The sequence below is a fragment of the Ctenopharyngodon idella genome, chromosome 15 (genome assembly GCF_019924925.1).
Source record: "Ctenopharyngodon idella isolate HZGC_01 chromosome 15, HZGC01, whole genome shotgun sequence".
In the NCBI taxonomy this organism is placed as follows: domain Eukaryota; kingdom Metazoa; phylum Chordata; class Actinopteri; order Cypriniformes; family Xenocyprididae; genus Ctenopharyngodon; species Ctenopharyngodon idella.
Window position 1 is genome coordinate 27977596 of NC_067234.1, and position 13690 is coordinate 27991285.

A 13690-nucleotide genomic window follows, 5' to 3' on the forward strand; every position below is an offset into this window, starting at 1 on the left:
GCTAATTAAGACATTTGCTCAATTTCATTTGGTTTGGGAGAATTTGATGAGAAATATTTCTCTGAGATCACATGATAATCTCCGACTTTTGATGTCAAACTTTGGCATGTTAGCAAATCTAATTGCGTTGTTGAGACCTCTTCAGAAAATCTTAATTTTCCAAAAATGAAATCTAACAAAATGAAAATTCTGTCCTTGTTAATTCACCCTCATGTCATTCCAAACCTGTATGACTTTCTTTCTTCTGTGGAACAGATGAATTTGTGTTTGAAGAATGTTGGTAGCCAAAGCATTTTGGTGATCATTGACTTCCATTGTATGGGGGTCATTGAAAAATAAAGCTTCAAAAAAGGCGTTTTTAAAAAATCTTTTCAAAACTGATGTAATGCATATTTTTTGAGTCATGGACAGTGTGTTTAAACAAGTTAAATAACATTTCAAAGTGTTTAAATTCTTTTTTTTTTTTTTTTTTGCTGTTTTTATGTCAGGCGGTGCAACCAATTAGTAGTTGTACCACCTGACATGGAAAGTGTAGCAACCTACCCATACTTGAAATTAGCAGTTTTTACCAGAATTTGAAAGAGATCTACAAATGTTTTCTCTGCCACAAGGATCAGTTTGGGTCCTCTGGATTATGCAAATCATGTTTACTGTTATTACCTTGTCAGTTCATAGTAAAAGAACCATTTTTGCAGTTGTGCCACCCTGACATTTGAGAATATACAGATTGCTGGATAAAAGTTTTTCAATTTCTCAACAGCTTTAAAACTACTGATACTGATGATTTAGTTTATATTTTCTTATTATTAAGATGCCTTTTTAAATAGTTTTCTTAGTCCTATTCATATGTTCGGATAGTTGCACCACCTGACATTTTGGGGGTGTAAGATAACAAAACATAAAATAATATGTATTATTTAAATGTACTTAAAAATGAATTCGAGCTAAATAGGTTTTATAGAATAAAGTGATATATGTCATGTATTTATCAAATTATTTTAAAAGGACTTAATGCACTTGGACACAAAAATATGGACAAAAAAACACTAAGACATTTATCAAATCAAATTCACTTATCAATCAAAAGTCAGAGATTCTCATATAATCTCAAATATTTCTCATAAGATTCTCCCAAAATAATCTACGCAAACATTCACTTTATAGCTCTATACTCTCACCGTATGTATTAAGCAGTTTTCTCATATGATTTTAGGAGAAATATCTTGATGCATCAAATGATTTTTTTCTTTTTGCAGAGGTTCCCCGTAATGACACCTGTCCAGAGCTTCCAGAGATCTCTAACGGCTGGAAAACCACATCTCACCCTGACCTTGTGCATGGCACGGTGGTGACCTATCAGTGTTACCCGGGCTTCGAGGTGGTGGGCACCGAAATGCTCATGTGTCAGTGGGACCTAACCTGGAGTGGAGACTTGCCCAGCTGTGAAAGAGGTGAAAACACACACACACACACACATACTCATGATGATAACCACTCTCTCTAAAATCCATTTTCACCCCACTTCCAAACCAACACGCACTCACTGCCTATTGATCAAGAGCAATGCTGTGCTCCGAAACTAGATGAGCTTTTGAATTCTATTTGAGGGGGGAATTTCACAAGTGCCTGTTCGCCTCTGCAACTCGGTCCCATTCAAGGACAGGCGAGAAGTGAAGGAGGGCTTTGTGGGTAATCACTCACTTTTCTTTCGAGGGCGACTTTACGGATGAAGCAGGCGCCATTTCACTTTGCAGTCTTGATGCATCTTCCTCCCTGTGCTCACGCCTTACGATACCTTTGTGAACATGATTTCTGTGATTTTGCGAGAATTGTGATTTCACTCTACACCACCTCTTCACTCTACACCACCTCACCACCGCATCGAGTGTTTCATCAACAAATTTCAAATCAGGGTAGCTCCGCGGCTTACTGTTGTAGCCAAAGTCGCTCCAGTGCTTGAAATTAATTCTTGTCGCCTGGCTATTGTGTAGCTTGGACTCGCTGTGTGTGAGTGTGTAATACTGCAGGCTCCCAGGACATCCTCAGACATTCGTCGCTTGAAGTATCCGCAGACAGGGCACACGCATGACCCCGGGGTCCAGGTCCCGCCGCTGTCCCTCACAAAAACAGCAGGCCAAAAGCAGCAGGGACCGTTATACGGTTCAAAGCTTCTCACCCGCCACGCAAACATCATTAATTTTACTCGCCTCTCCCGTCCCCTCTTCCTGCCCCTCTACTGGGGAGAGAATTGGGTTTGCAGCTGGGCAGGCTGGAGCGAAGTAATCTTTTTATTATACTGCGCTGGATGTCCGTACACTGCCCTGAGATCAAAGCTACATGTTCTTCTTGCCTCATACTGTCTGGATGAGATGAGCGGTGGCCCCTGGCACTCTTGATTTTGTGGAACCACATGTATGACGTGAGATGTGAAGAACAAAGGAATCAGAAAACATGTACCATGAATGCACCGTATATTGATTTGGATAAAAGTGTCTGCTAAATGCATAAATGTAATGTAAAAAAAAAAAAAACAGCTAGCAAAGAAAGGATGTGGAAACTGCAAGAATCACTAAATAAAATGGTTAATCATTTGTTCTGTTCCAAAGGCATTGTTTGCTCAACAAATGTTTGTATTTAAGTCATTGGTGCCACCCTCAGGTGAAAGTGAGAACTACAATACAAATCAACTAATTAGTTGACTGTAACTTTGAATGCCTAACATATAGGTTTGTTACATATTGTATAAAATTGAATATTGCATGTTTATAGTGCCATATTAATGTATTTACATGTTTTATTATGATGCTTAAATTGCAAAGCCATTAAAATAATAATTTTTCATGTAGACTACCATTCAAAAGTTTGGGGTCATATTTAAGTTAATATTTTCATTCAGCAAAGATGCATTAAATCAATCAAAAGTGACAGCAAAAAATTTTCAGAAAAGGAAAAAAAATCTAATAAATGCTGTTCTTCTGAACTTTGTAAGAATCCTGAAAATTCAGCTTTGCACTCACAGGAATAAATTGCATTTTGAAATGTATTAAAATAGAAATTTTTAATTGTAATATTTTTTTTTCTTTTTTTCTTTTTTTTTTTTTTTTGCTGTAAGTAAATGCAGCAGAGAAACTTTGGGCTTTTTGGCTTTACATACATTTATAATTTTTTAAATGCAGTTTAATGTGGGTGGAACATGTAGCTGAACATTTGCTTCTTAAAGGTGCAATAGGTGATTCTCTACAAAAAAACATTTTTGTTATACTGGTTGAAAGTCTCCTCATATCCTGATAGCTAGTGTTGTCACGGTACCAAAATTCCAGTAGTCGGTACCAATACCAGTAAAAATTTACGGTTCTCGGTACCACAGGAAAATCTGTTGGAACTATTTTACTATTTTATTTAACTAACCTATTTTTAAAAAACATATTAAATATGATGGTAATCATACATATAAATATTTGGAGCGTGTGTGTGTATGTTTGTGTGTGTATATATACCTCAAAGAAATAAATTTTTTAAATATAAAAAAAATAAATAGGTCTAAATAAATGCTCAAACATCCATTTTGAAACAGACGTGTGTATTTATTTTAGCTATTTCTTCAGTGAAACGACACACTACAGCCTGTAAAACTGTTAAATAAATATCAGTAAATAATGGTAACCTAAATAATAAGAAAGTGAAGTATTATTCTAAAAAACATTCGTTTTTTATTTCCACACAAAGATGCGTCATATAGCCGCTCTGCACTTTGAGAGGGATGTGGGACACGAGCAGGAAAGAGACCATCTCTTTAATAATATCTTCATGTTATCTAATGATGTTACAAGCAGCTGACACTTTGTTGTAAAAGGTCTGAAGAGCGAGTTTTATCTTCAGACATTCAGGCTATGTTTGATTTTGCGCTGCCAGAGAAAGCGAAAGTAAAAATCACCGGAGTGTGTGAAACGCGCTATACAAACTTGACGCGCCTTATAAAGTCTAATAACAAGCACAAACTGTGTTAAATAGAAATTGACGTGCAAACAAAAAGGTTTCTGTCCTACGGTGTTTTTTCTACTTTACCACAGTAAAGAATGTGAATACCCTATAATAGGCCTAATTAAAAGCGAACAAAAGGAAGAAACGTTTAAAATCCCCTGCGTGAGTGAAGATTTGGGAAAAGAAACAGAGATTCCATGTCTAGTGGAATAACTAATGGAATATTATTCAATTCTCTGCTAATCGGGTGACCAGATCGTGATTCGCAAAACAGAATACAAAGCGACTAAGCTTAAATGTATGATGTACCTCTCTCATTCGGCATGAACCAAAATGTTTCCATGGCTGCAATGTCACATTTAATTGTTAACCTATTAGACTATTTCTTCTGTAAACAAAGCTTTGTGCTTCACTCGTGTCATATTCACGTAAATACTGGCACAGCCCTATCAGTGGGTACCGAATATACCCGGATACTCGGTACTCCCGGTACTACAGAAATGCTGGTATCGTCACATTTTCAAAATTTCAGTACCGACTTGGTAACGAAGTACCGGTACTTTTGACAACACTACTGATAGCAATCACTATGTTTAACGGTGTAAACATATTTCTATATATCGTCTGTGGAAGGTGTAGGACCATAAAATGTAAATCCAATCATTATATTCGGTCTGAATTAAATAATACGATGTCCTACCTGCCTATCAACGTATGTTTTTACATTCCCTCACGCACCCTGTTCGCACAGACATCATATGTCATCAGTGCGTTTTGTGCTATGCAGAGTTTATGTAGGAAGACCTCAGTCACGGAGCACCGCGAACAAAACAGCAGACACCTTTTACAGTTCCTACTGAATAAAAACAACAAGCTTATGCTGCATTCATGCCATAACTACAGTAATTAAGAGATGGCAACCCGTGACATTCTAACCGGAGCTGTTCACGTCCTCAGACTCGAAATTATGCATATCCATATCAACAGTATCAACACCGAAATTAATCTGCAACAGTCAGGTACAAGCTCTTTAAGTTGTTCACATTCATTATTATTGTAATGTTGTGTGCTTCGAGTCATGAGGTAGTTTAACGCCGTCTCTTGTGACACTTTGCCTAGAGCAGCTGTGTGTGTGCGTGCATTCATGTGTTTTGGAGGAGGCGTGGCTTTGGGTGACGATTTGCAGGGAGGGTGGGATCTTTCAATGCTAGCAGGCTAACGTTAGCATTTCCCAGATCACCTACTGCACCTTTAACTTTAGCTTTGGTTGAGGTTTTATATATATATATATATATATATATATAATCAATCTATCTGTATCAAATGCACAGTAGACTTGTTCAACAGAGATGAATTTTAATACTGTTTCAACTCCATTTCTTTGCCAGTCCTGTCATGCCCAGACCCCGGCACAGTGGAGCACAGTCGCAGAGTGATGTCAGGTCCGCGTCTTATCGTGGGCTCTACTGTCCAGTACATCTGTAACAAAGGCTACTCACTGTCAGGAAACAGCCTCCTCTCATGCTACCACCGTGACTCCACCGGCCCCAAATGGAGCGAGAAGCTGCCCAAATGCATTCGTGAGCACCTGATTTTAATCACAAATATACACACCTACATGCACACACAAAGTGGTTGTTAACTGTATAATAATTAAAATTTAATCAACTTGCAAAGAAGTCTTTATGGTTTAGTTCACAGTAAAAACTCCAAAACCATTCAAGAAGAACATTTCTTTTTTACAGAAGTGGTAGTATAGAACTAACTAATCCATATTTGTGAATGTGTGTGTGTGCATATATATGTGTGTGTTATATAGCTGATTCGTATGAGCCGTGTAGGAACCCCGGGACTCCCCCCTATACCATTCAGAGCTCTGAGAAGCATGCGTATCAGGCTGGAGAAACTCTGCGCTTCTCCTGCATGAGTGGGTATGAGCTCCAGGGTGAGCCTGTTCTCCGCTGTGTCCCCGGGCACCCTTCCAAATGGAGCCATCCACCTCCGCTGTGCAAAGGTAGTATGTGTGTTTTGCAATGTTCATGATGTGTGATCTGCATACTATATCATTCAAGGTCTCTTTTCTGTCTGCGGTGGATGTTTATTTATTGATATGTTGTTTCTCTTCAGGGAAGAGAGTGTTTGTTTTGAATAATTGGTATGACAAGCAACATTTTCTCATTTGTTAAAAGCTCTCACTTTTCTCCCAGCGGTAGCACAGGAGTACATCGATGAACGTAGGCTGGATGGTAAGAACTTTTGCATCTTAGAAATACACATACATTTGTCATCACAGGGATCCATCTCAACTTATTTTATGTATTTGCTATACTTTGTCCCCTACTAGTGGCCAGTGCAGATTTCAGTATGGAGGGAGCCAGTGTGGCTGTTTCCATTTTCATCCCAGTGGCCGTAATCATAATTATCATTTTGTCAATATATTTCTACTTTTCAAGGTAAGTGGCCCTACTTTTTCTGCACTTATTCTACACTTAAACATTTATACACTATCATTCAAAAGTTTCCGTATAATGAAATCAATCAAAAGTGACAGTAAATATTTTTTTATAATATTTTTTTCCTAATAAATGCTTTTGAAATTTTTCAACTTGAAATTCTTTTGAACTTTCTTTTCATCAAATTATCCTGAAAGAAATGTGTTCATCAAATAATCCTGAGAAAAAATGTCTCATTATTATCAATGTTTTCATGATGTTTTCATAATCAAATACAGCACACTTTTCAAGCTAAACATTTTACAAAAAAATAAATAAATAAAAAATAATATTAAAAGTATTTGGACTCCCATGTGAACTTGGGGGGAGAGATGACTTCACAGTTCATTAATCCACTTTGGACCAACTGGTAAAAAGTAATTAGTTAAATGATATTAGTTGTGAGAAGAGATCAGACACATTTTGTGTGCAAATGGAGATCATTGTTCTGCCACGATTCTGAATAGATGACTAAACAAAGTAACGTCATTTACTAGAGGTTCTAAGAAAATGTTAGTTGCTGCAGTCTATTTTAAAAATATCAATTAATTTAAAGAATTGTTATTATTATTGAATGTTTGAATGATTCAATTCCTCACTCATAAAGACTTAACATGTTTCATTGCTGGATGAATCATCATTTTTGAACGATTCTCTTTAATGAATGATTCAATGACAAATACATTTTTAACAGTCACTTGTCGCCACCTACTGGTGTAACAATGTAATTGATACAATCTTTATTTGAAGTCATTAATTTCAAAGGGTGATTTACTCTATTATCTACTCTATTACTCTATCTGATCACTACCATAGACATCAGTGTTTATATCTGAACTATAAACTTTTATCCCAGTACTTCTGTGATAATTTGAATGATTGTAATTCACAGAAATAATGATACTGTGTGGTTAAAAAGAAGCTGTTCCATACCAATACATGACAACTAGTTGGTTTGTTTCAGGGTGCAGGGGAAGTCTCTACGGCTGTCCATGTCCACATCACCACAATATGATCACATCAGAGGAGAGTCAGCTTTTGAAAACCCCATTTACGAGACCGCAGTAAGTAAAGCATGTGCTCGCCAAAAGGCTACGTTCATTGGCAACCTCCTCATCACTTGTAATAAAAGTGTGTTACCACCCATCGCATCCATTTGTTGTGATATTTCATGGCAGGACTGTGAGGTACTCATGTGTTCAGTCTTACAGGTGCACATCTGCACTTTGAACACCATCTGCGTTGCCATATTGCGGGTTCATTTCTGTTATCTAATTAGCTGTAAAGTGCCATTCTGGAGTTGAAATGAAGTGGCACACATAGCCACGCCCTCATCATCTCATCATTAGCGATCACACAGATTTACAGAATCATCAGTGGGGCAGAACACAGAAAAGGAAGTGATACATTTAACCTCATTATTGCAGAGTCTATTGGCATATCACTGCTTCACCTGCTCTTATTGTTCAATATTCACATTCAGCTCAAAGATGTAGTTCACCCACAAATTAAAATTCTGTCATCATTTACTCCCTTTAATGTCACTCCAGACCTGTGTGAATTTTTCTTTCTTCTGTGGAGCACAAAAGGGATAAATTTAGCACAATGCCCCAAGTGGATGGGGACCAATGCTTGTTGTGCTCCAAAAGTATCAAATGGTCAAATGGCATTATAAAACTAGTCCATATATAATAGCTTCAAAGGCACAATATGTAAGATTTTCGGATTAAAATATCCAAGAACCACTAGAACTGTGTTATATATTTTGTTGACTTGTGTACTTACATTATCCCAGATAAATGTTTAATCCAGAGAAATAAGCGATTTTAACCGCCTATCAATGACATCATACCCGCGTTACCCTCGATTTCTGGTTTTATTTTGTAGACACCATGGAAACACCAAAGACGCTTTAATATATTATATGTTTTGTTTATTAGACAAGGATACATTTATAGACAGAAAACTAATCATTGTTATATAGCTCAACACGTTAAGTCTTACTGTTTGAATCTGTTTTCTTGATTATATTAATATGATATTTTAATATCGATCTAGCTTACTGCAGTGTGCAACAAGTGTCTCATAGCAGCCACCGAGTGAACACACAGAGTAGCATTATAACAACTTTCAACACACTCAGATGTATCTAATATGATAAAACAGCGCTGCTTTACCCCACATACGCATGACCGGAAGAAGCGGAAGCGCTCAGCTGTGGCATAATAAAAGTGTCGCTCGTCTCTCATTAGCAATCGCTCCAGCTGCCTCGTTCAGCTCCAACAACGCTCGGCCCTGCACTGCTTCATACTACAGTAACGGTAATAATCTCATCCATGAACATGATTTCTGCCCGAGTCCTATCAGATTCTTTTGCCCTGGCTGTGAGGTGAAGACAGCACCTCCCATGGTTCCGCGCTCAATTTCGGCGTCATCATGCTACGCCTTTGTTTTGAATCGGCGACCTCTAGTGGTGAAAAATTACATATTGTGTCTTTAAGTGACAAACAAACCAAAATTAATTATTAACTGAAAAGTCTTGTTGTGTTCATGTACACTACTGTTCAAATGTTTGGGGTCAGTAAGATTTTTTTTTTTTTTTTTTTTTAAATAAATTAATACTTTTATTCAGCAAGGATACATTAAATTGACCAAAAGTGACAGTAAAGTGCCATTTCTTACAAAAGTTTTTTCCTTCTTCAAATAATGTTGTTTTTTAAACTTTCTATTCATAAAGGTATCACGGTTTCCACAAAAAAAAGTACTACAACTGTTTTCAACATTGATAATAATAAGAAATGTTTCTTGAGCAGCAAATCAGCATATGAAAATGATTTCTGAAGGACCATATGACACTGAAGTAATTCAGCTTTGTCATCACAGGAATAATTATTTTAAACTTAAATAAATTAAACAGTTATTTTAAATTATAATAAAATTTCACAATATTGCTGTACTTTTGATCAAATAAATGCAGTCTTGGTGATCAAGGCTGTAATATTTAAAAATATTTAACAATTTTACTGACCCCAAGATTTTTAAACGACAGAGTATGTCTTTCTAATTTGTTTCACTTATGCTCAGTTCTAAAGTATATCTATGGCTAGAAATTATTCTAGTGTGATTTTCATAAAAAAAAAAACTATATCCAGTCATCAAATTACTGGGGGAAAATAATTTCAGGAAAGGTGCCTTTTCAAGCACAGCAGCTTTGGTTTATCGCTCTGTCACTTTGATATGTTCCTTGGTGAGCATAAGAGACATTTTAAAAACATTAAAAAATATTACCAACCCCAAACTTTTGAACCGTATATACAAACATGGTACTTATGTGAAGACATTAGGTTTCACAATAATGATGCCAGATCTTTGTGTGTTGCATCACTCTTAGTTGCCTGACAATGAACAACCAGTGAGATTTACTATTTTGAATATGCATAAGTCAAATAAGTATGGTAAAAAAAGCTTCTGGGAAGGGAAAAAAGAAAGCCATACAGGTTTAGAATGACATGAAAGTGACTAAATGATAACAGAATCTTTATTTTTTGGGGTGAACTATCACTTTCATTCAAAGAAAAATAAATCTGATGCTTTTTGACCCACATTTACTTGCTCAATCACTTACATTTGCACTTTCTCTTCTCTCTCTGCATCTGCATTCCTGAAGAACAATGAGGTGAGATTTTGACTGTCAGTACTTTTACACTGATATATGGACTTTTTCTCCAGCCTGCTGTGTGTAGCATGTGTTACAGACTGCAGGTTATTCACACCTCTTATGTGCTGTCCTAGTGTCCCTCCAGATCTCTCTCTGTATGGTGTAGCACTCATACAGTCCCAGCAGCACCTACTGCCTGTATATACTAAACCGCTCAATAACAGTTTCTGGCCCCTAGGGCCAAGTCTGCGACTGTAAGTGTTTGCGGCTGGATGGATGAATGTCTGTGCATGTATGTGTGCTGGTTCCTTTTGCACTAATGCCCTGAAGTCATGTTCTGGAATTATGCGTGTCAGGATTCAGGAAGTAAAGATGATGCAAACCTCTCTCAGGTGTGAAGAGACATGACTGTCTAATGACAAGTTTACAAAAGACTGCATTTACAATAAGCAGAGCCAATCAATATTGTGTTTTATATGTAATTTCAGCATTTTAAAGGTTTGTTTTTATTTCATATGAGTTATTGACTTTGCATGCTCTTTTTTGTCATAAACATCTAAAGGCTTTTTATATAATCTACTATTTTGTGTTCATTTGTTAGATACCATCACATTGTCATTGCCCAATAGTTTATCCTCCCACCTCCATCATGTTTCCATTGCTGATTATTATTTTTAAGTTCTTTTCATGCTTAAGTTGCATGGTATTTTTGATTTGTACAGAGACCTATGATTCAAAGCAGCCACCAGAGGTACTCTCTAGGATTCTGTTGTAAAGAAAGAGCCTGTAAGGAGAGTTGATCAATGGATCACATGGACGAGGCTGAGAAGGTTTGAACCACTGGTGTAGGGCGTCTCCATCTTTAGCATCTCTTTCATGTCGTGTTTGCAGTCGGCATTTGGTTCACATATTCCCACCCCTCACAAAATGAAATGTTTTATATATATATATATGTATATGAATGTTTGTATTATATTTGATGTGTGTTTGTTTGTTTGTTTGTTTGGTCCGCAGGACACAAGAGAATACGAAGTCTCCATTTAAGTAAAACAAAGCTCGTTTTAGCATGGAGGACCGCAAGCCTTTCTCTGCATTGTGGAAGATCTCTCAGTTCCTCTCACATCTTGTGTAGCCAACTCTGCTCTTATTCTCACCTACCTTCTCATCTTTTCTCATCTGCTGTAAATATCACCTTGCTTCTGAGGACTTCCACAAGTGAAGAGTGTGGACAACATGATATTATTTTTGTAGAGCTTCAATAGCATTGTCCTAGCAGAATTGCTTGTACAGTTTTTACCCGTAATTGAGCCAAATTAATTAAGGAATTCAAAAAATGAATGACAATAGGGGAAACCATGTTATTTAGGTGATTGATGTCTCTCTAAACAGATTTATTTATTTAAGTTTTTTTATTTTTGCACTCACAACAACACCCCCGTTAAAAATAAATAATACATATTATGTATAATGTAAAGTCACATTGTGAGATTAAAAAAAAAATCACAAGTACAAGAAATAGTTGCAGTTGTGAAATATAAACAAACAGATAGAAATACATGTTGAAATGTAAAGTAATTGCACGATATACAGTCGCAATTATGAAAAAAGACATGATAGGCAAGTATGAGCTTCCATAGCAATGACATTGTTCAATAGTTTGGGGTCGGTACAGTTTTTTTTACGATGTCTTATGCTCACCAAGTTTGAATTAATTAAATATTATTATACAGTGGCAAGTATGTGAACCACTTGCAGAATCTGTGAAAATGTTAATAATTTTAACAAAATAAGGGAGATAATACAAAATGCATGTTATTTTTTATTTAGTACTGTCCTGAGTAAGATATTTTATATAAAAGATGTTTACATATAATCCACAAGACAAAAAAAATAGCTGAATTTATTAAAATAACCCCATTCATAAGTATGTGAACCATTGATTCTTAATACTGTGTGTGGTTACCTGGATGATCTATGACTGTTTTTTTGTTGTGTGATGGTTGTTCATGAGTCCCTTGTTTGTCCTGAGCAGTTAAACTGAGCTCTGTTCTTCAGAAAAAATCTCCAGATCCTGCAGATTCTTCAGTTTTCCAGCATTTTTTGCATATTTGAACCCTTTCCAGCAGTGACTGAATGATTTTGAGATCTCTCTTTTCACACTGAGGACAACTGAGGGACTCAAACACAACTATTAAAAAAGGTTCAAACATTCACTGATGCTCCAGAAAAAAACATGATGCATTAATAGATGGGGGGTGAAAACATTTGGAATTTGAAGATCAAGGTAAATTGTATTTAATTTGTCTTCTAGGAAACATGCAAGTATCTTCTGTTGCTTCCGAAGGGCAGTACTAAATGAAAAAAATAATGATATTCAAGTGAAATAAGAAAAATTTGGACCTCTTCATCCTGTTCAAAAGTTTTCACCCCCCGACTCTTAATGCATCGTGTTTCCTTCTGGAGCATCAGTGAATGTTTGAACCTTTTTTAATAGTTGTGTTTGAGTCCCTCAGTTATCCTCCATGTGAAAAGATGGATCTCAAAATCATTCAGTCACTGTTGTAAAGGGTTCAAATATGCAAAAGATGGTAGAAAACTGAAGAATTTTTGGGACCTGGAGATTTTTTCTGAAGAACAGAGCTCAGTTTAACTGCTCAGAACAAATAAGAGACTCATGAACAACCATCACACAACAAAAAAACAGTCGTAGATCATTCAGGTAACCACACACAGTATTAAGAATCAATGGTTCACAAACTTTTGAACTGGGTCATTTTAATAAATTCAGCTATTTTTTTGTCTTATGGATTATATGTAAACATCTTTTATGTAAAATATCTTACTCGGGACAGTACTAAATAAAAAATAACATGCATTTTGTATGATCTCTCTTATTTTGTTAAAATTTTGCACATTTTCACAGATTCTGCAAGTGGTTCACATACTTTTTCTTGCCACTGTACTTTTTAATAAACGTTTTTATTTGAATATATTTTTATTCCTGTGATGGCAAAGCTGAATTTTCAGTGTCTTCAGTGTCACATGATGCTTCAGAAATCATTCTAAGATGCTGATTTGCTGCTCAAGAAACATTTCTTATTATTATCAAAGTTGAAAACAGTTGTGCTGCTTCATATTTTTTGTGGAAACTGTGATTTCCCTTTTTCCCTTTTTCACTGTGGAACCCTTTTTTCAGGGTTCTTTGATGAATAGAAAGGTCAAAAAAAAAAATGTTTTTTCATCAATTTAATTAATCCTTGCTGAATAATTTCTTTAAAAAAAAATCTTACTGACTCCAAACTTTTGAATGGTAGTGTATCTGGAGATCATATCCAGGTAAATTTGCCATAAATGTAATGGTAATCATAGCATTACAAACATGAATTCCATCCTACAAAGAAAAAAAATAAACATTCTGTAAAACACTGCAATTATTAAACAATTAAACCTATGCATGGTTTACAGTTAATTCTTTTTTATTATTTGAATTTTCCACATGAGATATTTTACTTACAAAGTGATTATAAACTTTCAAATAACATCTGCCAGTTTTATGAAG

General features: G+C 35.9%; 1 protein-coding gene across 1 annotated transcript in view; it reads left to right on the forward strand.

The window, feature by feature from the left end:
- The window catches only part of sez6b (seizure related 6 homolog b), a 210156-nt gene extending 198289 nt beyond the window's left edge, over positions 1 to 11867 (forward strand). The window contains exons 11-18 of the mRNA XM_051863533.1: positions 1257 to 1451; positions 5370 to 5561; positions 5801 to 5995; positions 6189 to 6227; positions 6326 to 6434; positions 7438 to 7537; positions 10141 to 10961; positions 11146 to 11867. Coding sequence (XP_051719493.1) covers positions 1257 to 1451; positions 5370 to 5561; positions 5801 to 5995; positions 6189 to 6227; positions 6326 to 6434; positions 7438 to 7537; positions 10141 to 10161 — 851 coding nt within the window. The 3' untranslated portion in view covers positions 10162 to 10961; positions 11146 to 11867. The remainder of the gene's footprint in view (positions 1 to 1256; positions 1452 to 5369; positions 5562 to 5800; positions 5996 to 6188; positions 6228 to 6325; positions 6435 to 7437; positions 7538 to 10140; positions 10962 to 11145) is intronic.
- Positions 11868 to 13690: the final 1823 nt, after the last annotated feature.